Source organism: Hyla sarda, chromosome 2 (assembly GCF_029499605.1).
Source record: "Hyla sarda isolate aHylSar1 chromosome 2, aHylSar1.hap1, whole genome shotgun sequence".
Lineage (NCBI taxonomy): Eukaryota > Metazoa > Chordata > Amphibia > Anura > Hylidae > Hyla > Hyla sarda.
In genome coordinates this window covers 258,728,124-258,753,298 of record NC_079190.1, presented here as the reverse complement: position 1 = coordinate 258,753,298, position 25,175 = coordinate 258,728,124, and the positions used below count along the sequence as shown (strand labels likewise).

The following is a 25,175-nucleotide window of genomic DNA, read 5'->3' as shown; positions in this document are numbered from 1 at the left end:
CAATAGCTATTCACCAATCAGAGCTCCCGTGTTCCGGCGGTGGCGATTATGAATTATGACAGCTGTATATAGAAGCCGACGTTCAGTACAGTGTAGACGCATGTACCGCTGGTATGTATAGTTAATAAATGCTAATCGCAGCAGATCTCCAGAGAATGATCTGCTGCGATCCGCATTTAAATTAAAAAGCCGGCGGTACATACGTCTACACTGCGCACCCCGCCGGCTTCTATATACACTGTCATAATTCGTAATCCCCGCCGCCGGAACACAGGAGCTCTGATTGCTGAATAGTTATTGACCAATCAGAGCTCCCATGTTCCGGCGGCGGCGATTATGAATTATGACAGCTGTATATAGAAGCCGTGGGCAGCCCAGTGTAGACGCATGTACCGCTAGCTTTTACAGTTAATAAATGACCCGGTGCGATCTGCACCTCAGCCCCTGGACTACAACTCCCATCATGGGCAGAGTCTGTAGTAGTAGTCCTAAAAGTCCCGCAGCCAGGGATGTGCTAGTGCCATCCCTCAGCAGCGCCGCGGTACTAATGGGAGTAGTACTCCAAGGGCAGAGGGACAGATCTCTGTTCACATTATACGTTTTGCATAATGGGAACAGAGCCTTTCTGGAAGTGTGTTCCCAAACAGGGAACACACTTAACTACAGCCCCCCATGATGGGAGTTGTAGTTTAGCAATAATTGGAGGCTCCCTATTTAGGAACACGCTGCATTATGTGCGCTCTTCCCAGGGGAGAGCACAAAAAATGTACTAACCCATATTTCTTGTTTTTCTTTTCTTCTCATTTCAGATACCTGAATGTGAAGGACTATGTCAGATTCGGTGTACTGCGACGATGACCAGCGTTTTTTTTAAATTTCAATAAAATGGTTAACGAGGGCTGTGGGGGAGTGTTGTTTTTAAATAAAAAAAAATTTTCAATGTGTTGTGTTTTTTATAATTGAATTTTCAGGGTTAGTAGGCCAAAATAAATGAAAATGATCCATCACTCACCTCCCTGGGTTCCCGCGGAGTGCCGCTACAGCTGTTTGGTCCTCCGGTCAATCTCCTTCATACTTCCGCGTGTAATGAAGCGCCACATGGCGCTCAGCCTATCGCGGGCCGAAGATGAACATCGCGGCGGCCTGGCGATAGGCTGAGCCCCATGTGACGCTTCGTTACTCCCGGAAGTATGAAGAGGATGGACCGGAGGACCGAACAGCTGTAGTGGCGCTCCGCGGGAACCCAGGAAGGTGAGTGAGGGTTCATTTTCATTTATTTTGCAGCCCGGGCAGAAATACTCTGCACTAGAGTACTCCTTTAAAGGTCTGCGGAAAGAGGGGAAAGGTGGGGGAGGACAGTACAGGAGTGAGATTCTGCCAAACAGAAGAAACTGTCTGGCAGTATTATTTTTAGGGAGCATGAGGTCTGGTAGGGTTATAGGGGAGATTTATCAAAACCTGTCCAGAGGAAAAGTTGCCCATAGCAACCAATCAGCTCGCTTCTTTCATTTTTAACAAGGCCTGTGCAAAATAAAAGAAGCAATCTGATTGGTTGCTATGGGAAACTTTTCCTTTGCACAGGTTTTGATAAATCTCCCCAATAATGTTTATTGTCTGATGAGGATCTGTGAGGAACCTAAGATGTCTGGAGATCAGACTCCACAGAGGAAGATGGAGCTGGAAGAAGTCCTGGTGTTTAGACCAGATGAAGAAGAAAAGACAACAGAGAAGACGTCTCTTGTGAGTCATTTTACCATTGTGTATTCTCCTGACTGTTCCATCAGTCATTTCTGCAGTGATGATGGGAAACACAGGGGCTCTCCAGCTGTAATAAAACTACAACTCCCATCATGCCTGAAGCTCTCCAGCCATGATGGGAGCTTTGTAGCTTTTCAACAGCTGGAGAGCCACTTAACCTGTGATGATTTTAGACTATGCAGCACAGATTATTTAGGTGGGGGTCCGACTGCCTATATTTGGTCCCAGTCCGACCCTGAGTGGTATTATTGGCCTCTGTGAAAACCAAGTGGCCTGTGTGAACAATCCTCTTTCCAAACAGTTGGCAGATATGGTGAAGAAGGAATTAGTCTGAGGTCCATTCTGTGTTTTCAGTGTGAATTTCGCGGGGGCCATACAGTATTAACCAAGTTCTCTTCCCGCCCTAGGAGCCGAGGTGTAAGGACTCATTCCTGCCACACTGCTCAGTCACAGCTCGGCCCCACGAGCACAGCAACCCCTCACACAGCTCCCCGGCGGCGCGCAGCACGCTCCCGCACATGCGCGGACATTACTGCGGGAGCGAGCACGTAGAGACAACAGCTGTGCCAGTACAACAGAGAGCGGTGCCCGTTACTCTGCCCGGGACTAGAAGGACACTGCGTCCCCTGCACTGGAAGCTCTCTGCTAGCTTAACATGGCCTCCGTGGACGCGTGCAGTGATGGAGCCGAGGCCTACGGGACCCCCGAGGCCGCTGAGGGGCGGAGATGTGGTCGGAGGAAGCGATCCAAGGTGAGGGGAGGAGAATAACAGGGCCCGGGTGGTGTCACTACTCTGTAAACAACGTAGTGTGCTGTGATAGTAACATCATGGGTGACGTCACGATAGCCTATATGGGATCAGTATATACAGTGATCACTGATGGGGGTGATGTTCCTATACTATACTGGAATCAAAGAAGCCCTATTACTGCCCTACATGATGGGGGTAATGTTACTATACTGGAATCAAAGAAGCCCTATTACTGCCCTACATGATGGGGGTGATGTTACTATACTGGAATCAAAGAAGCCCTATTACTGCCCTACATGATGGGGGTGATGTTACTATACTGGAATCAAAGAAGCCCTATTACTGCCCTACATGATGGGGGTGATGTTACTATACTGGAATCAAAGAAGCCCTATTACTGCCCTACATGATGGGGGTGAGGTTCCTATTCTTTACTGGTATTATAGAGGCCCTATTACTGCCCTACATGATGGGGGTGATGTTCCTATACTGGAATCAAAGAAGCCATATTACTGCCCTACATGATGGGGGTGAGGTTCCTATTCTTTACTGGTATTATAGAGGCTCTATTACTGCCCTACATGATGGGGGTGATGTTACTATACTATACTGGAATCAAAGAGGCCCTATTACTGCCCTACATGATTGGGGTGATGTCCCTATTCTTTACTGGTACTATAGAGGCCCTATTACTGCCGTACATGATGGAGGTGATGTTACTATACTATTCTATACTGTATTATAGAGGCCCTATTACTGCCCAACATGATGGAGGTGATGTTACTATACTATTCTATACTGTATTATAGAGGCCCTATTACTGCCCTACATGATGGGGGTGATGTTACTATCCTATACTATACTGGTATTATAGAGGCCCTATTACTGCCCTACATGATGGGGGTGATGTTACTATCCTATACTATACTGGTATTATAGAGGCCCTATTACTGCCCTACATGATGGGGGTGATGTTACTATACTGTATTATAGAGGCCCTATTACTGCCCTACATGATGGGGGTGATGTTACTATACTAGAATCAAAGAAGCCCTATAACTGCCCTACATGATGGGGGTGATGTTACTATACTATACTGGAATCAAAGAGGCCCTATTACTGCCCTACATGATGGGGGTGATGTTACTATACTATTCTATACTGTATTATAGAGGCCCTATTACTGCCCTACATGATGGGGGTGATGTCCCTATCCTATACTGGTATTATAGAGGCCCTATTCCTGCCCTACATGATGGGGGTGATGTCCCTATCCTATACTGGTATTATAGAGGCCCTATTCCTGCCCTACATGATGGGGGTGATGTTCCTATACTATACTGGTATTATAGAGGCCCTATTACTGCCCTACATGATGGGGGTGATGTCACTATTCTTTACTATACTGGTATTATAGAGGCCCTATTACTGCCCTACATGATGGGGTGATGTCACTATTCTTTACTGGTATTATAGAGGCCCTATTCCTGCCCTACATGATGGGGGTGATGTTACTATACTGGAATCAAAGAAGCCCTATTACTGCCCTACATGATGGGGGTAATGTTACTATACTGGAATCAAAGAAGCCCTATTACTGCCCTACATGATGGGGGTGATGTTACTATACTGGAATCAAAGAAGCCCTATTACTGCCCTACATGATGGGGGTGATGTTACTATACTGGAATCAAAGAAGCCCTATTACTGCCCTACATGATGGGGGTGATGTTACTATACTGGAATCAAAGAAGCCCTATTACTGCCCTACATGATGGGGGTGAGGTTCCTATTCTTTACTGGTATTATAGAGGCCCTATTACTGCCCTACATGATGGGGGTGATGTTCCTATACTGGAATCAAAGAAGCCATATTACTGCCCTACATGATGGGGGTGAGGTTCCTATTCTTTACTGGTATTATAGAGGCTCTATTACTGCCCTACATGATGGGGGTGATGTTACTATACTATACTGGAATCAAAGAGGCCCTATTACTGCCCTACATGATTGGGGTGATGTCCCTATTCTTTACTGGTACTATAGAGGCCCTATTACTGCCGTACATGATGGAGGTGATGTTACTATACTATTCTATACTGTATTATAGAGGCCCTATTACTGCCCAACATGATGGAGGTGATGTTACTATACTATTCTATACTGTATTATAGAGGCCCTATTACTGCCCTACATGATGGGGGTGATGTTACTATCCTATACTATACTGGTATTATAGAGGCCCTATTACTGCCCTACATGATGGGGGTGATGTTACTATCCTATACTATACTGGTATTATAGAGGCCCTATTACTGCCCTACATGATGGGGGTGATGTTACTATACTGTATTATAGAGGCCCTATTACTGCCCTACATGATGGGGGTGATGTTACTATACTAGAATCAAAGAAGCCCTATAACTGCCCTACATGATGGGGGTGATGTTACTATACTATACTGGAATCAAAGAGGCCCTATTACTGCCCTACATGATGGGGGTGATGTTACTATACTATTCTATACTGTATTATAGAGGCCCTATTACTGCCCTACATGATGGGGGTGATGTCCCTATCCTATACTGGTATTATAGAGGCCCTATTCCTGCCCTACATGATGGGGGTGATGTTCCTATACTATACTGGTATTATAGAGGCCCTATTACTGCCCTACATGATGGGGGTGATGTCACTATTCTTTACTATACTGGTATTATAGAGGCCCTATTACTGCCCTACATGATGGGGTGATGTCACTATTCTTTACTGGTATTATAGAGGCCCTATTCCTGCCCTACATGATGGGGGTGATGTTACTATACTGGAATCAAAGAAGCCCTATTACTGCCCTACATGATGGGGGTAATGTTACTATACTGGAATCAAAGAAGCCCTATTACTGCCCTACATGATGGGGGTGATGTTACTATACTGGAATCAAAGAAGCCCTATTACTGCCCTACATGATGGGGGTGATGTTACTATACTGGAATCAAAGAAGCCCTATTACTGCCCTACATGATGGGGGTGAGGTTCCTATTCTTTACTGGTATTATAGAGGCCCTATTACTGCCCTACATGATGGGGGTGATGTTCCTATACTGGAATCAAAGAAGCCATATTACTGCCCTACATGATGGGGGTGATGTTCCTATTCTTTACTGGTATTATAGAGGCTCTATTACTGCCCTACATGATGGGGGTGATGTTACTATACTATACTGGAATCAAAGAGGCCCTATTACTGCCCTACATGATTGGGGTGATGTCCCTATTCTTTACTGGTACTATAGAGGCCCTATTCCTGCCGTACATGATGGAGGTGATGTTACTATACTATTCTATACTGTATTATAGAGGCCCTATTACTGCCCAACATGATGGAGGTGATGTTACTATACTATTCTATACTGTATTATAGAGGCCCTATTACTGCCCTACATGATGGGGGTGATGTTACTATCCTATACTATACTGGTATTATAGAGGCCCTATTACTGCCCTACATGATGGGGGTGATGTTACTATCCTATACTATACTGGTATTATAGAGGCCCTATTACTGCCCTACATGATGGGGGTGATGTTACTATACTGTATTATAGAGGCCCTATTACTGCCCTACATGATGGGGGTGATGTTACTATACTGGAATCAAAGAAGCCCTATTACTGCCCTACATGATGGGGGGTGATGTTCCTATACTATACTAGAATCAAAGAAGCCCTATAACTGCCCTACATGATGGGGGTGATGTTACTATACTATACTGGAATCAAAGAGGCCCTATTACTGCCCTACATGATGGGGGTGATGTTACTATACTATTCTATACTGTATTATAGAGGCCCTATTACTGCCCTACATGATGGGGGTGATGTCCCTATCCTATACTGGTATTATAGAGGCCCTATTCCTGCCCTACATGATGGGGGTGATGTCCCTATCCTATACTGGTATTATAGAGGCCCTATTCCTGCCCTACATGATGGGGGTGATGTTCCTATACTATACTGGTATTATAGAGGCCCTATTACTGCCCTACATGATGGGGGTGATGTCACTATTCTTTACTATACTGGTATTATAGAGGCCCTATTACTGCCCTACATGATGGGGTGATGTCACTATTCTTTACTGGTATTATAGAGGCCCTATTCCTGCCCTACATGATGGGGGTGATGTCACTATTCTTTACTGGTATTATAGAGGCCCTATTCCTGCCCTACATTATGGGGGTGATGTCACTATTCTTTACTATACTGGTATTATAGAGGCCCTATTACTGCCGTACATGATGGGGGTGATGTCACTATTCTTTACTGGTATTATAGAGGCCCTATTCCTGCCCTACATGATGGGGGTGATGTTCCTATACTATACTGGTATTATAGAGGCCCTATTACTGCCCTACATGATGGGGGTGATGTTCCTATACTATACTGGTATTATAGAGGCCCTATTACTGCCCTACATGATGGGGGTGATGTTACTATAGTAAGTGCACACCACACAGTTATCACAGAGGCCCTGATATCATGGTATCATGATGGAAGTGATACTGGTGCTCTGTGTTTGTATATAGTCCCCCCCCCCCATAACACACGTGTCACATAACATGTAGGATCACTGGCAGTGCCCCCATTGTGCTGTCCTCCATAAGTGTTCACCTGGGAAATGGTCCCATGCTAGCATTTGTCCCCATAAGCACAGCGTCATTCTAGCAGAGCTGGCCCAGGTTTTCCCACTTTAATTTAGGGTGTATTCACACATACAGGATCTGCTGCAGATTATATAGGGTGTTCAATCACTTATTATATTGATATCCACAGCAGATACTGTAGGTATGAATGTACCCTTACATTTTGTACTTTGTGACATGCTGACAGTTAAAGAGAATTTAGGTGGATTTATAATAGCTCAAAACTAGAAGGGAAAAAAACCATTTATACACCAAGGGCACATTTCTAGGGGCAACTACCTGTTTCAGGGGTCCTTGACTCTAATGCAGATTTCGAAGCTGTACCAGATGGATGCCCTAAAGTTTCATCTGCATTTACCTATCATTCATTCTTGTGCTTTACTTGTCTCACAAGCTGTCACCTGGAGCAGTGTTTCCCAACCCAGTCCTCAAGGCACACCAACAGTCCAGGACTTAAATATTTCCCTGTTCTATTCCAATGGAGTAACTGAAAAAACCCGGAATGTTGGTGTGCCTTGAGGACTGGGTTGGGAAACACTGACCTAGAGTGATAAACACTGGACGGTGGCCCATGCATCATGTGTCAGCCAGCACCTACTACACTTTTTGTATTTCTCCTGTGCCCTATGGGCACATTCACATATAGCCGGTGTTCCAGAAGCTCTTTTTGTTTACAGAGCTAGAGGGAAACTGATTCAAAAACTAGTCCTATTGGATCGACTTTATAATACTTTAATAAAATATTAAAGTGGAATGGTAACAATGGCATTGGTCAGTAGCATTACCCGCACTAACTTGCTGGTTGATGCAATTGAAAATGGTGGTTACCTTTAGATGCTGCTGTTCCCGAGAAATGTAAATGAGGGTCTTGGTGCACTCGGTGTGTTCCCTAGCCCCAAGGTGCACTGGTTCTTCTTCCTGGTTAGTCCCTTGCACACATCCCCTAATGAATATTCGAACTCTCCCTCATCTGCACGTGGATGCTACGAGATCTCCAGCCCTGACTAAATCCGCTGGATTATCTCCTCACACACATGGGATCATGGCACATAGCACCATGAGTTTTTGAATATTCAGTAGGGGATATGGGTAAGAGACTGGCCAGGAAGAAGAACCAGTGCACCTTGGGGCTAGAAAATGCCCTGAGTGCACAGAGAGCCTAGTTTACATACATGTATCAGAAACAGTGACACCTAAAAAGACAAAGTAACCACAATTTTGATCAGCATCACCCTAACTAATAGGCAATACCAGCAGGTTAGTGCTGGTGATGCTGCTGACAGATTCTACTTTGTAATTTATAGAAGACCAGTGGCCTAAAATTACCCAAGAATAGTATCACACTGTTTTTCCCTGGTACTTGGCCAGTTTTTATCCAGGCAAAGCTGTCCCATCAATACATCTCAGCACTTAATTCTGCTGATCAATAAAGGTCTTTTAGTTGGACCCCCTACCAACAATGTATTGTCCAGCCTATGGTTAGGCCATCAATGTTTTAGTTCCGAAAAGTATTTAAAGAGTACCTGTCACCAAACTAAACTTTTAATATATTGTTCCTTGCATAATTATAAGACCCTTTGCTGTTTACTTGCTGTCACGATCACACCCTATCGGTCCAGCTAAGACGCTAGAGAGAGTGTGATGGTGCAAGGGTTAAGGCCACCAGACCTCTGGGTATCCACTACTAGTCCCAGCAAGTCACCAAATTAACCCTTAGATAAACGTGTTTCCACCAGAGCTGCCTTCAGAAAGGTGAGCTCATATATTTAGAGATCAAAGACCTGAGCTGATTAATTGAACATTTAATCTGATAAAAGGTATCACAGTGCTGACTATATAAAAATACAGAAACAAATGACATACAGTTACAACAATATATAAAAGAGTTTTGCAAGACAAGTTCAGAAAACAAAAGATGAAGTTCGTACAGCATGATGATATAGTAGTCCTTGTCAGTGAGAGTGCTGTTCTTAGGATGGTCTTGTCAGCTTGTTGCACAGCATTGAACAACCTGAGTCTAGCATCGTTTTAAATATCATATCTGCTTTCTTGGGAGGGAGACTCCATTCCCCCCTCCCCTCTGATCCCACCAGGGGGTCTTCTCTCTTTCTGGACCCTTATCTGTTTGATTATAGGATGGGACCAGAGTGCATGACTTCAAAAAAGCCTTTGACTTCAAAGGAGATGTAAACAAACAGCCAGACCCCCCAATAAAATGCAATACACAAACCCACAGTCTGAATGACCTCTCGCCCATGGCTTGGATAATACATCACACAGTTATAATTATTAGTGTATCCCTGTCCAAAGAAGGACACCATTGTGGCTGTCGATAGGCTCAGTGTAGTATGACTTGTCAGGCCCCAGAATGCGGAAAAAGGATGAAAGGCATATATCTGTGGAGCGGTGGAAAGTAAGTTAAAGTTTATTTTAACTTACCTTCCCGGGCTGAATAAAAAGCTTAACAAAACTGGATAACCCCCTTTAACTCCATTTTGTTTTATCCCCTTAATGTATTACCGCCACTCTGATGTACCCCACTGTGGTGACATCATACATTGTAGTTGCCAGTAGGGGATTTCCACAGACTCTTCCTACGTGTATGGTTTGTGACATGCAGCATCAGCACTCAATGTATTTCATGCACTTGTGGCATAAGGCTTGCTTACCACACAAGTTTTTTTTCTAGTGTTTTTTTTGGGAAAACTGCCACTGCAGTTTTTGAGCCAAAGTCAGAAGTGTATTCAAAAAGAATGGGCAATATTGACCCCTTCATGACCCGGGGGTTTTCCGTTTTTTTTCCTCCTTACCTTTAAAAAGCAGTGGCACCTGAGGGGGCATTTTTTATGGGGCACTACACGTGTGTGTGTGTGTGTGTGTGTGTGTGTGTGTGCGCGCTTGGTGCACTTCACTTATATGTGTGTGCTTGTGCTACCATGTCAGCGCCTTATATGCGGCTGTCAGCCGTGGCGCTGTATCGGGCCGGACGCTCTCAGCGCCGGTTTACTTTCGTTTGTCGGCAGCACCTTATGTGCGGCTGATAGCCACGGCGCTGCCGTGAGCCGGGCGCTTCAGCGCCGGCTCACTTTCGCTTTCACCGGCAGTCTCTGTCGGCGCTTTGTCCGCCCACTCTCTTCCCCGGGTGGTCAGGTGCGCTCGGGACAAGCAGCGGGCGCCATGACAGTTCTTTAAGGCCGTCTATAGCTCCGCCCACAGGGCTAGGAGCTCTCAGAGGCGCGAAGCAGCCTCCAATCAGTGCCGTGAGTGCGATTTTCAGTTAGAAGGGGTCAGTTAGTGAGTGCCTTGCTTCAGGCACGCCCCTCTCTTCCTATTGGCTGGCCTGTTCACTCTCTTTCTAGCTGCTCAGAGCGAGTTCTCCTCACTGCAGCTGACAGGGGACACAGACTAGGGTGAGAAAGTTCCTATCTCCTTTTTTCGTTCTACATTATGTCCGTATCCAGAGCTGTTCCTTCCTATAAACAGAAACCTGGATCTTCCGTGACTTACTATCTCTGTAAGCACTGTAATACCAAGATGTCTGGCTCCGCTGAGCCCACTTGCCCTGCCTGCTCCACTGCTCCCCCAGACCCCATGGTACCCCCTGATGTCCCTTCGGTCCCGGTGGGTTCAGCCACTCCCCCAGCCTGGGTTTCTTCCCTGTCCCAGTATATGGCCGACTTGACTAGTTCGGTGGCTGAGGCCTCCCAGTAAGTGGTGTACGCCTTGAAGGGATCTTCCCTGCGCAGGACCTCTGGAAGGGCCCATTCCTCGTCTCCACATACTTCACGCTCTCACAAGCGTCCTAGGGGTGCCTCATCTGACTCTTCCATTGAGTCTTCAGATAGACGTGAGCGTTTCCCTCGTGGGTCCCGCCTCTACTCATTCTCATTCCCCTGGTGAACTGGTAGACGAGGCTTCCGAGCCGGCATCTGACTCTGAGGACCACTCAGACTCATATGCAACGTGAACTCTTTGGTGACAGCCCTAAGAGACACCTTTCACTTAGAGGCCCCAGGATCTTCAGATGTCAATCCAGGAGTATTCCAGGGGGGTGATTCAAACTTTTATTAGGGGAGGGGTTAAATGATCTTTATTCACTTTTTTCACTTCTTTTTTTTGTTTTTTTGCAATGTTATAGCTCCCATAGGGACCTATAGCACTGCACACACTGATCTTTTACATTGATGAGTGGTTTCTCATAGGAAACCATTGATCAATGATTCTGCCGCTCATTGCTCATGCCTGGATCTCAGGCACTGAGCAGTCATTCGGCGATCGGACACCAGGAGGCAAGGTAGGAGACCCTCCTCGTGTCCCAGAACTGTTGGGGATGTCGCGATTTCGCCGCGGCTATCCCGAACAGCCCCCTGAGCTAGCCGGCAGTGATTTACTTTCACTTTAGACGCGGTGTTCATTGCCGCGCGCTATTAGCCACGGGTCCTGGCCGTCATGGCCCCGCGTTATAGAAAGGGAAAGGACTCAGGACTTACCGGTACGTCCTTGGTCCTTAACAGGTTAATAAAGTTTCAGTTGTTCTATTGAAATTGAAAGTGAAGTAGGAGGGGTTTGCCAACTGGCCTTGCCTTGCTAGGTTGGAGAGAGAAGGAAAAGCAGGTTATTTTTTGAACTAGAGATTCTGTGTGTATTTTTCAGTGATTTAAAGGTGTACTCCGCCCCTAGACATCCTATCCCCTATCCAAAGGATAGGGGATAAGATGTCAGATCGCCGGGGTCCCACTGCGGCACCGCTCTATCATTACTGCACAGAGCGAGTTCGCTCTACACGTAATGACGGGCAATACAGGGGCCAGAGCATCGTTACGTCACGGCTCCACCCCTCGTGACATCACGACCCGCCCCCTCAATACAAGTCTATGGGAGGGGGCGTGGCGGTCACCACGCCCCCGCCATAGACTTGCATTAAGGGGCGGGCTGTGATGTTGTGAGGGGCAGACCCATGACGTAATGATGCTCTGGCCCCTGTATTGCCCGTCATTACGCACAGAGCGAACTCGCAGCGGCGATCCCGGGGGATCCCGGCGATCTGACATCTTATCCCCTATCTTTTCGATGGGGGATAAGATGCATAGATTAACTATGCCTATTATGCCCATTTTACGCTTAAAGCTGTTACAGCTGTGGGAGCGTCAGAAGGAGCTTATGTGAAGGCAAAAAAAAAAATACAAAAAAAACATTCAAAATTTGAAATACAGTATAAAAATCAATAATTATCATTGAAAACAGCAGATCATATGCAAAATGGAAAATAGAACGCTATCATGACAAGGGTTAAATTCTGATGGAAAAAAGGGTTAAAAACAAGTAGGAAGTGATGTAGAGCCACTTACTTCCATACACAAGATGGCAGCAATTATGCAGCAAAACGGCTTCTCTGCGAGACTGAGGCAAAATGACTTCTCTGGAGCTTGATGAAGAAGGGAGGGTTGTTTCACAGCATATTCCAGAAGGTGGGTGGTTCTTTCAGCTCGTACTGCGCATGTGCAAGGTTAAAGACCGGATAGACATAACCAGACACTTACGGTTCTCATAGAGCCCTATGTTAAAATAACCGTATACAGTTAAAATGTTTTTTCAACTGGACAAAAAAAATGTGGTAGGCCACGGTTTTCTGTCCGGAGAGAAAAAAAAAACGTATGGTTTGAAAAATGGAGACAACTGTACACATTTTGATTTAATACGGTTTTGAATGGAAAGTCTGTGGGCACGGTTTTCTGTACGGTTGCATACGTCTTTAATTTTTTTACGAAACCGTATAGAAAAATCATGGTGTGAACACACCCTTAGAGAGATGGTTTACAAGAGAACTAGGTCACTTTCTAAATTTGAAGTGTGTATTGTATAGGCATGAATGCATTTTGACTTTTTGTTTTTACAGAAATTAAATGTGTTTATCTCAAGATGTTTACATATGTATTTTTTTTGTAATTGTTTTTTTTTTTTCCCCTCTAAATCTTTCTTTCAGATTATTCCTGTGTGGGAGAACAAGCCCTGTGGTTCCTCTCGTAGCCTTGTTAGGAAAATAGCATCTCATCTGCCACTGAAGCCATGTACAAGAGCTCACTTTGAGGTACTGCTGTAATTACGGTTTGTAACGTATTTACTTGGACATTTAGGCCAGAAACAATGCATCACATCTTAACCCCTTGGAGACGGAGCCCATTATGACCCCAAGGACGGGAGCATTTTTTGCAAATCTGACCACTGTCACTTTAAGCATTAATAACTCTGGGATGCTTTTACTTATAAATTTGATTCCGAGATTTGTTTTTTCGTGACATATTTTACTTTATGGTAGTGGTAAATTTTTGTCCATACTTCCATCATTTCTTGGTGAAAAATGCAAAAAATGTCATGAAAAATTTGAAAATTTAGCATTTTTCTAACTTTGAAGCTCTCTGCTTATAAGGAAAATGGATATTCCAAATAAATTATATATTGATTCACATATACAATATGTCTACTTTATGTTTGCATCATAAAGTTGACATGTTTTTACTTTGGGAAGACATCAGAGGGCTTCAAAGTTCAGCAGAAATTTTTCGCAAAATTTTCAAAAAAATTTCAGGGACCAGTTCAGGTTTGAAGTGGATTTGAAGGGTCTTCTGGTTAGAAATACCCCATAAATTACCCCATTATAAAAACTGCACCCCTCAAAGTATTCAAAATGACATTCAGTAAGTGTGTTAACCCTTTAGGTGTTTCACAGGAATAGCAGCAAAGTGAAGGAGAAGATTCAAAATCTTCATTTTTTACACTCGCATGTTCTTGTAGACCCAGTTTTTGAATTTTTACAAGGGGTAAAAGGAAAAAAATCCTCTCAAAATTTGTAACCCAATTTCTCTCGAGTAAGAAAATACCTCATATGTGTATGTCAAGTGTTCGGCGGGTGCACTAGAGGGCTCAGAAGCGAAGAAGCAACAATGGGATTTAGGAGAGTGAGTTTTTCTGAAATGGTTTTTGGGGGTCATGTCCCATTTAGGAAGCCCCTATGGTGCCAGGACAGCAAACCCCCCCACATCGCACACTATTATGGAAACTACACCCCTCAAGGAACGTAACAAGGGGTACGGTGAGCCTTAACACCCCACAGGTGTTTGTCAACTTTTTGTTGAAGTTGGATGTGTAAATGAAGAAAACATTTTTCACTAAAATGCTGTTTTTCCCCCCAAATTTTACTTTTTTTTTTTTTTTACAAGGGGTAATAGGAGAAAATGCCCCCCAAAATTTGTAACCCCATATCTTCTGAGTATGGAAATACCCCATGTTTGGACATCAAGTGCACTGCGAGCGAACTACAATGCTCAGAAGAGAAGGAGCGCCATTGAGCTTTTAGAGAGATAATTTGTTTGGAATGGAAGTCGGGGGGCCATGTGCATTTACATACCTCCGGTGGTGCCAGCACAGTGGACCCCCCACATGTGACCCCATTTTGGAAAATACACCCCTCACGGAATGTAATTAGGGGTACAGTGAGCATTTACACCCTACTGGCGTTTGACAGATCTTTGGAACAGTAGGCTGTGCAAACAAAAAAATTTCATTTTTCATTTTCACTGACCACTGTTCCAAAAATCTGTCAGACACTTGTGGGGCATAAATGCTCACTGTACCCCTTATTACATTACGTGAGGGGTGTAGTTTCCAAAATGGGGTCACATGTGGATATTTTTTTTTTTGGCTTTATGTCAGAACCACTGTAAAATCAACCACCCCCTGTGCAAATCACCAATTTAGGCGTCAAATGTACATACTGCGCTCTCACTCCTGAGCCTTGTTGTGCGCCCGCAGAGCATTTTACACCCACATATGGGGTATCTCCATACTCAGGAGAAATTGCGTTACAAATTTTGGGGGTCTTTTTTTCCTTTTACCTCTTGTGAAAATAAAAAGTAAAGGGCAACACCAGCATGTTAGTGTAAACATTTATTTTTTATTTTTTTTACACTAACAGGCTGGTGTAGACCCCAACTTTTCCTTTTCATAAGGGGTAAAAGGAGAAAAAGGGCCCCCCCAAATTTGTAGTGCAATTTCTCTCGAGTACGGAAATACCCCATGTGTGGCCCTAAACTGTTTCCTTGAAATACGACAGGGCTCCGAAGTGAGAGAGCACCATACGCATTTGAGGACTAAATTAGGGATTGCATAGGGGTGGACATAGGGGTATTCTACGCCAGTGATTCCAAAACAGGGTGCCTCCAGCTGTTGCTAAACTCCCAGCATGCCTGTACAGTCAGTGGCTGTCCAGAAATGCTGGGAGTTGTTGTTTTGCAACAGCTGGAGGCTCCGTTTTGGAAACACTGCCGTACAATACGTTTTTAATTTTTATTGGGGGGAGGACAGTGTAAGGGGGGTGTATATGTAGTGTTTTACTCTTTATTAGGTGTTTAGTGTAGTGTTTTTAGGGTACATTCACACTGGCGGGTTACGGGGAGTTTCCCGCTAGGAATTTGCGCTGCGGCGAAAAATTTGCTGCAGCTCATACTTGAAGCAGGAAACTTACTGTAAACCCGCCCGTGTGAATGTACCCTGTACTTTCACATGGGGGGGGGGGGGGGGGCAAGCCTCCCGCTGTTTCAAAACTACAACTCCCAGCATGTACTGACAGACCGTGCATGCTGGGAGTTGTAGTTTTGAAACCAGTGTGCCTCCAGCTGTTGCAAAACTACAATTCCCAGCATGTACTGATCACAGAAGGGCATGCTGGGAGATGTAGTTATGCAACAGCTGGAGGTACGCAACTACAACTCCCAGCATGCCGAGACAGCTGTTTGCTGTGTGAGCATGCGGGAATTTGTAGTTTTGCAACATCTGGAGTGCTACAATTTAGAGACCACTGAACAGTGATCTCCAAACTGTGTGGGCATGCTAGGAGTTGTAGTTTTGCAAGATCTAGAGGGCAGTATAGAGATCACTGTGCAGTGGTCTCTAAACTGTAGACCTCCAGCTGTTGCAAAACTACAAATTCCAGCATGCCCACACAGCAAACAGCTGTCTGGGCATGCTGGGAGTTGTAGTTTTGCAACATCTGGAGGGCTACAGTCTAGAGACCACTATAGTGGTCTCAGACTGTAGCCCTCTAGATGTTGCTAGGCAACTCGCCGGCTTCCGTCGCATCCAGGGAGCCGTCTTCTTCTGCCGCACGCTGCCCGCAGATCTCCGTCGCCGGACGGGTAAGTGATCTTCGGCGCCGCTCCTCTTTGTTTTCCCCGTTCTGGCCCGCCTATTGTGGGTGGGCAGGACGGGGAAAACTAAAGTAACCCCGCCCCCGATCTGCTATTGGTGGTCACGTCTAGACCACCAATAGCAGGGATAGGAGGGGTGGCACCCGTGCCACCTCACTCCTATCGCTTTAGGGGGATCGTGGGTTTCTTAAACACCTGCTATCCCCCTTATATTCCGGGTCACCATAGACCCTGAATCTGGGCAAATCGCAAGTGTGAATTCACTTGCAATTTGCGCCGATCGCCAACATGGCGGGGTCTAATGACCCCCCTGGGCATTTGCACGGGGTGCCTGCTGATATCAGCAGTCACCCCGGTCCGTTCCCTCGCCCGCCGCTCGCCCGGCGGGGACCGAAATTCCCACGGGCGTATGGATACGCCCTTCATCCTTAAGTACCAGGACGCAAGGGCGTATGCATACGCCCTTCGTCCCCAACAGGTTAAAAGTACTTTAGAGCGCAGTACTAATGGATTTTACAATTATTAAAGGATTCACTAGGGACTTTTTTTACAAACTCCCAGAAAATCCTTAATATTTGATGTGCAGGATTTGAAGCTGCAGATTTCAATGTTAATGACTGTACACCGCTTCAAATCCTGTGTGAAATCTGTGCAGGATACTGTAAGTCTGCTTGTCTTAATTGATAGAAGTTGGAATGTTAAACAGCTATATATATAGCACACTTTTAATATATTGATATTTAAGCACAAATATGTGAAAACAGAGCTGAACAAAATGTTTAGAATACCAGAATGGTTCTCACCCTTGTCAGCACATAGGCCTTCACAATCATCTCATTGATTTGTTCTGCTGCCTAAAACCAAAATGTTAGTATTTTTATTAAAGAGTACCTGTCATGATAGTCCAGCGGCAGGAGATGTTTGAACTTCCCATGCAGTTTTGTAGCCCAAGATTTAGCTTGAGATTCTATTATAAGCGTCCCTAAGAATCTCAGGGCAAATTAATAAATAAAACAACCCTTAACGACCAAGGATGTATATTAACGTCCTTGGCCTGCTTCCGCAATATAACACGGGGTCACGCGGTGACCCTGTGTTATATTGCGATCGCGGTGCCGCGCGCTATTAACCCTTTAGACGCGGTGATCTCTGTACTGTCCCCTGATATATTTAAACACAGTTATTAGGTCTCCCCTAAGCCTTCTTTTTTTTTCTAAACTAAATAACCCTAATTCTGATAATCTTTCTGGGTACTGTAGTCCTCCCATTCCCCGTATTACAATAGTTGCCCGTCTTTGAACCCTCTCCAGCTCCACTATATCCTACTTGTACACTGGTGCCCAGTACTGTACACAGTATTCCATGTGTGGTCTGACTAGTGATTTGTACAGCGGTAGAATTATTTCCTTGTTGTGGGCATCTATGCCCCTATTGATGCACCCCATGATTTTATTTGCCTTGGCAGCAGCTGCCCTACACTGGTCACTACAGCTAAATTTACTGTTAACTAAGACTCCCAAGTCCTTTTCCACGTCAGTCGTCCCAAGTGTTCTCCCATTTAATACATAATCCCAGCACAGATATTTTCCTCCCCATGTGCATAACCTTACATTTATCAGTGTTGAACCTCATCTGCCACATCCCAGCCCAAACCTCCAACCTATCCAGATCCATTTGTAACAGTGCACTGTCCTCTATAGTGTTTACCGCTTTACAGAGTTTAGTATCATCTGCAAAGAATGCTACTTTACTATTCAACCCTTCTACAAGGTCATTAATACATATATTAAATAGGACAGGACCCAAGACTGACCCCTATGGTTCCACACTAGTAACAGTCACCCAATCAGAATAAGTACCATTAATAACCACCCTCTGTTTCCTATCACTTAGCCAGTTACTTACCCACTTCCACACATTCTCCCCCAGCCCAAGCATACTCCTTTTATGTACCAATCTTTTATGTGGCACCGTATCAAATGCTTTGGAAAAATCCAGATATACGACATCCAATGATTCACCCTGGTCCAGTCTGGAGCTCACCTCCTCATAAAAACCTGATCAGGTTAGTTTGACAGGACCGATTCCCCATAAAGCCATGCTGATATGGGGTGATACATTTATTTTTATCAAGATATTCCAAAATAGCATCTCTTAGAAAACCCTCAAACAATTTACATACAACAGAGGTTAAACTAACAGGCCTATAATTCCCTGGGTGACCTTTTGTCCCCTTTTTAAATATTGGCACCACATTTGCCATGCGCCAGTCCTGGGGAACAGTCCCTGTTACTATAGAGTCCCTGAATATTAAAAATAGGGGTCTGTCTATTACATTACATAATTCCTTTAGAACACGAGAGTGAATACCATCTGGACCTGGGGATTTGTCTATTTTGATTTTTTTTTTGTAGGCGGCACTGTACTTCTTCTTAGGTTAGACAGGTGACTTGTACTTGGGAGTTTATCTTATCTCCCTATAACCCTATCCACTGTCTTAAATTCTTTTGTCATATCCTATATAGATCTCTTGATCTTGTTAGTCTTGGGGCAAGTATCTGGCGATGAGATTGCCCAGGAATTTTAAAGATATGGTCCCACTGGACAATTATGACAGGTACTCTTTTTAAGGAAGCTTTATTACTTGTTGGTCATTTTAATGTTTTTCCCCATACAGGCTCTTCCTGGTTCTGATCTGTATTTTACAGACACACCAATGGTTCCTACTCTAGCTGACATTAAATGGATTGCCGCAGATGATGATGAAACATATGCAAGAGTTAGGTATTTATGAATTCTTTACATAGCAGTTTTATTCGGCATCATTATTTTTTCTTTTGAGGTTGTAAATAGGAAAAGATGGATTTCAATAGAAACAGTGTAATGTTTAGAGGGGTATTCCGGGAGAAGGAAAAGTAATACTTTTCCTTCTTCTGGCATTCTACTTGTGCCTCCCTCTCCCCTTAGAAGCATAATTTGCCACACGGGGGGGGGGGGGTGTTGGAAACCGCATCAAAATAAACGCAAATCCACATATGCAATTCTTAACGCCCACAAGATTGCTACAACATTGGTCACCGTATGGTGTCATTTGTTCCCCCCCCCCCCAAATGTGATAACAATTTGTTAAATGCCTCATCTCCTCAGCCCTATATATACCTCTACACTTCCACTGCGTTACATATGAAGAAATAATTCCCGTCAATGCTTTACTTCTCCCAAGCATATTTTATTCGCTTTGTATGTAGCCGTGCACACATTGCTAAACTAGACAACCGCTGGCCTATACATTGTTAATCTTTAGAAGGCTTTTTATACTTTGTACAAGCTTACAGATGCTTGCTGCAGTGCGGCCTTTGTAATGCATTCATTTCCTTACACTTTGCTAGCACTAATATTGCATTATGAGATGTCTACCTTGCTTTACATTTTCATCCTTCCATATTCTTTTTGTTTACCGCTGTATCTGTTGCTTACATTTAGGGCGAGGTTGCATTGTAATAAATTATGCATAATACAATAAGAAAGGAATGTCTCTCAATAATTGCAGTATATAGCTCTGGCAGGGAGTCAGCTTTAGCTGGTTTCTTAGATCGGTGGTATAGTTCAATTATACATCACACATTTTGTTTGTTCCTCTGTCTGTTAGGAGTGACACACGACCCCTGAAACATAAATGGAGGCCAAGTCCTCTTTTAGTAATGCAAAGAAATTCATCTGTCCCCAACCTGAAGATAAAAGAAGAAAAGATGTTTTGTTTAAAGAAGCCAGGCATGTCCTTAAACAGGTCCACAGACTTACAAGATGAACTAAGTCTCCTCAGAAGCCAGATTGCTAGAATAGTTTCTGCAGATGCAGGTACTCTACAGTATTTGATTTGAATTCATCATTTTAACATATCATGTTATGTTTCCTTCCTCAAGGCGGTTTTACAGGAATTTAACATTGACCTTCTATCCTCAGGATAGATATTTAATATCAGATTGGTGGGTCTGATGCCTGGTACCTCTTGCTGATCAGCTGATTGAAAGGGCTGCAGCACTCCTGCATGCGCTATGCATCACTTCAGTGGCACAACCCCATGTATTTGGTAGTGGCTGTACTTTGTATTGCTGGTAGTCAGACCCCCCACAATCTGATATTGATGGCCTATCCGAAGTCCCAAAGAAACCCTGTAATCCATAAGAACAATACCTCCTGTTGCTGAACAAACTTAAAATCAATATATTTTGCATTCAGCAGAAATCTTCTATATACTGGTTCAAGGATGTGCTGCCACAGGCCCGCTCAGCCAACTAGCAGCTGCAGCGGTGTCCTGTCATAGCCACTGATTGGCTAAGCTGGCCTATCACAAGCCCTTGGGTGCTACAATAGGGACCAGAGCTCCGTAATACCAACAGCAATGGAGTGAGGAACAGCATAAAAACAATTTATCCCCAATTTATAGGGGATAAGTGTCTGATCTCCTGCCGGGTCCTCGCTCCCCCCCCCCCCCACATGAAGCATTGTGTTGACCCCCGCATGAAAAGCTGGCTGACACGCCCCCTCCGTGCATCTCTATGGGAGAGCAGGAGATAGAGCATTTGTGTATATGCGGCTCTACCATAGAGATACATGGGGGGGGGGGAGCATGTTGACCACCGCTTTGTGCTGGCGTCCACTGTCTCCTTGCACGGAACGGATATTGCTCTGTGCACAAGGAGAGCAGGGTGTCAGGCAAGAGATCGCTGAGGGGATGGTCCCAGCAGCTGTCCCCCCTGTGACCAGACAGTTGTCTCCTATCCTTTGGATAGGGGATAGATTGTTTAGCACCACAGTACTCCTTTAAAGGAGATATCCGGTGGATTTTAAATTCATTGTGCCTGGGCTGCAAAAAAATAAAATAACAAACTGTTACTCACCTTCAAAAAATAGAGTGCACCTATAACCGAGTAATCTGTCTGACACTTATACTCAGTGTCTCAAAAATAAATGTAAATGTAAAAATTGAGAAACTTTTGTAAAAAGAATGGTACGGTGCTAGAGTTTAGACAGAATCACAGTCTCAATAAAACATATTATATTTATTACTCTGATACATATATGATACAATAAAATGCCATCAGATATGTCACAGGGCCCTTGGGACTTACTTTAGGCTAATAGCAGAATACAGTATCATAAAATCATATAAAACCACCTAAATCACTGATGCTTCTGCATTCGAAGTGCATTAGCCAATAGGACCTAATAGTCTCTGTATAGGCAATATGCTACTTGAAGTCCTTATGGTTTACCAGGCGTGTATGTATGTATATATTTTTTTTTTTTTATGAAAAGTCCAAATGACACCAGAAATTCAGAGATCAATAGAGATCTTATGCATTCTCCAATAAATAGTTCATATTGCACATGATCCTGTATGATAAATAGAAATGGTCACCTAGAAATGCATTGTATAATTGATAGTACGGTTATGTAGCAATTGTAACAATGAGAGTAAAGGTATCGGTAATTAGCTTCTCCGTACCCCGTGCTCCAATGCCTCTCCTCGCTTGCTTCCACCACCCTCTCCCTCTATGATTGACAGTCAGGGCTCCCAGAGTACGGACAGCGCACGCATGATAAGAAGGTGAAGCTGCAGCCAGTATTTCACTGCAATACAGATAAATGGTGTATACACAGGATTTAACCTGGCTGTAAATCATATGAGGAGAAGGCGGCCTGTACCCTGGGCATGCCAGCTTTACTCTTCAGAATGCATTTTAATTACAAGCATATTTACTCTTTGTTACAAGTGCTATATGCACCATGAAACCTTTCTCAAATCCACTCTTTATTCAACTTTAAGTCAACAAAATACTAGCATTATACTTTACCATGTCCTATATCATCATGTACTATAGCATCCTTCTATGTGGCCTCCATTTAATACTGTTATTAAACCTTTCCAGTTAATTCTCGACTCCACTGCCTGTTATATCTTCCTCTCCCTCACTTCCTTCACTACCACTCCTCTTTGCCAGTCCCTGTACTGACTACTTATTGTTCATCATATTAATATAACAATGCCATGCAAGACTTTGCCTGTTCCCTCCATACGTCTTTGCTTTTGATATGTGCACCTCCATACTCTGGATCTCACTTCCCCAAAATATCAGATTCTCATGTACTTTCAAAAGCAACATAAAGACCTCGCCCTTTTTAGAATAAAAGCTTACAAACTATTATAATCCTGCTGCCACTATGCTACCAAATTAGAGACTTCTACTCTCGCCTGCTTTCTCTTTTGCCTTCCTCTGTAGGTCTAAGGCTATTTTTAAATGGTGGTATATCCACATGGAAATTTCCATTTGGACATTCCACTGACAATGGAGCGCTGGCAGAACATGCTGGTGCTAGGACCATTTGGAAATGCGCCGTCTCATAGACTGCAGTCCATTTCCTTGCAGAATCCACAGAAAGAATAGACATTCTTACTGCAGACTCCAGAATGGGAATTTCCACGGCAGAAACATCTGGTGCAGCAGAATCCTGTTGAAATCAGTGGGGCCTGCTGCAGTGGAATGTCTGTGTGGAGTTCTTTTGCAGAATTCCGCTCAAAAATTCCTCCCTGTGAACATGGCCTAAGGATCCTTTTGGGCAGGGCTATGCAAGCACGGTGAACAGTGGGTGTTTGCTGTAAGGAACAGCTGAAATTTAAGGTATACATTTAATTTCAAAAAACATTTCACAGGTCACAGAGACATGTCAAAACTTTTCATCATTTGAGCTCTCTGTGCTGAGACTCCCACCAATCAGGAGACCTATTGGGCCTTGCCAAAGACATTATGCTGGCAGGAATATAATGCTTTGTTATAGATGTTTGAGTATCATTGTAATGCAGGCAAAACTGCTCCAATGTACAGTGTGAACTAACCTTTTTATTTATAACGTTTTTTTCGTGCAGCTTCTCCTGGTTCTACAGATTCTTTAACAGCAAATGTGGACACAAATGCCTCCTTCCCTGACTTTGCTCCTTCTTTCCAGTCAACGTCATTTGTAATCAGTGACATTACTGAAGAGGATGAGTTGGATGTGTCTGAATACTCCTCTGTTTCTTTAATGGAATCTTCCTTCAGCCACCAGAAACAACTAGAAGCCAGCATGTCTGATGATGAAGACTCACTCTGCCTTTCTAAGTCAAACAGTTTTGCAGATATGATGGGCATATTGAAGGATATCCACAAGATGAAAGTGAACAGAGATTGGTAATAAAGACTTCCAAATGCTTCTATTACCGCTCAGTATCTCTATAATAAGAGCATATCAGAGTTTCTTGTTAATTCGATCTGTTTTTCCTCTCTAGGTCCAATAGAAACCAGGGTTTACACAAAGAAGAGGATCCTATAAATCTTATTTCAGAGGTCCTGAGACAAAAGTTTGCACTAGGCGATCAAGATGATAAAAAGAACATTTAAGTCCATTAACTTATTTTCTTCATTTTTTTTCTGTAAAGGTCACTTATTTTGTTATACGAAAGGACATGAGCACTATCAGCACACTATTTTGAGGTTTTACTTAATCTACAACACCTAAAAGAAAAGAAAACTTTCCATTGAGTGTCTGTCAACTATCATTCTGCATGGTGCTAGAGTTTTATAGAAATGATCTAATAAGAAGTAAAGGACGGGTATGAAGTGAACTGCGGCATCAGTACAGCCTCACAACCAGTTTACTTGTGTTACTTACCACATCTCAATTTGTATGTTACATTGCATGTTACATAGAAGATAGCAATGTTTTATACCATCTAAAAACTGCCACTAGTCATTTTACTCCAGGTTTTGCCCCTGTGCTAGTCCACCACATAGATAAAGGGTTTGGTGCCTATGCCGATTTTTATTTACCGGTATATGCCAATGCTGCTTACAGATATAGTTATGATTCTACTGACTGCACAGAAGCAGTGTACCACCAGTTAAATTCACCTTAAAACACTGCAACTTAAAAAACAGCCACATGTCTATATGTTGTACATGTTCTGTTTTATTCTGTGGATCAATACAATTAAAATGATAACCATGTTACATGGGTACTGCTAAAAAAAAAAGGGCCCAAAATTGTCTTTTTTTGTTTTGTTTACGTGGCTGTATGAGGGCTTGTTTTTTGTGCCTTGATCTGTAATTTTTATCGCCACCACTCTTGCATGTATGTGACTTTTTGATCACTCTTTATTCCCCCCTTTTTTTTTTCTGGGATGGGACGTGACAAAAAATCAGCAATTTTGAACTATTTATTATTTTTTGACGTTTGTCTTTTATCATTTGGAATCATTAACATTATGTTTTAATAGTTTGGATATTTCCGGAAGAGGGTGATTTACTGTTTTGTTGTTGGAGGAGCTTATTCACATTTATTAACATTTTGTAGCAATATATTGATTGCTATTACTGTTCAGTGCTATGCATAGGCATAGCACTGATCAGTGATATCAGCAATCTACTTGTATAGTCTGCCCGAAGATCATCTCTAAAGCTCCAGCAGCCATCTTAACTCATCAGACCCCAGCAATAATGCTGTGGGTGGTCAGATGAGTCTCTTAAAGCCTCCATAATACTTCAGATCAGTATATATCTAGCCATCTGAAGGGTTACTGGCTGATGGCCGCCATTCGCAGCGGGTCCCTGGCTGCAAATATGAAGCAGCTTCTGCGCTCACTTCATAGTCCAAATGAGACTCAGGTCGTACAGGTATGTCCTGGTGTGTCTACTACTAGGCAGCCAGGGCCTACAGGTAC

At 43.7% G+C, this 25,175-nt stretch overlaps 1 protein-coding gene across 1 annotated transcript; it reads left to right on the top strand.

Moving 5' to 3' along the window:
* The first annotated feature begins 2,262 nt into the window (after nt 1–2,262).
* MTFR1L (mitochondrial fission regulator 1 like) lies at nt 2,263–23,865 on the top strand. The gene is made up of 6 exons (XM_056557029.1): nt 2,263–2,509; nt 13,198–13,302; nt 19,095–19,201; nt 20,067–20,275; nt 23,346–23,646; nt 23,745–23,865. The coding sequence occupies exons 1-6, from the start codon at nt 2,414–2,416 to the stop codon at nt 23,854–23,856; spliced, it is 930 nt and encodes a 309-aa protein (XP_056413004.1). The 5' UTR covers nt 2,263–2,413; the 3' UTR covers nt 23,857–23,865.
* The last annotated feature ends 1,310 nt before the right edge of the window (nt 23,866–25,175 follow it).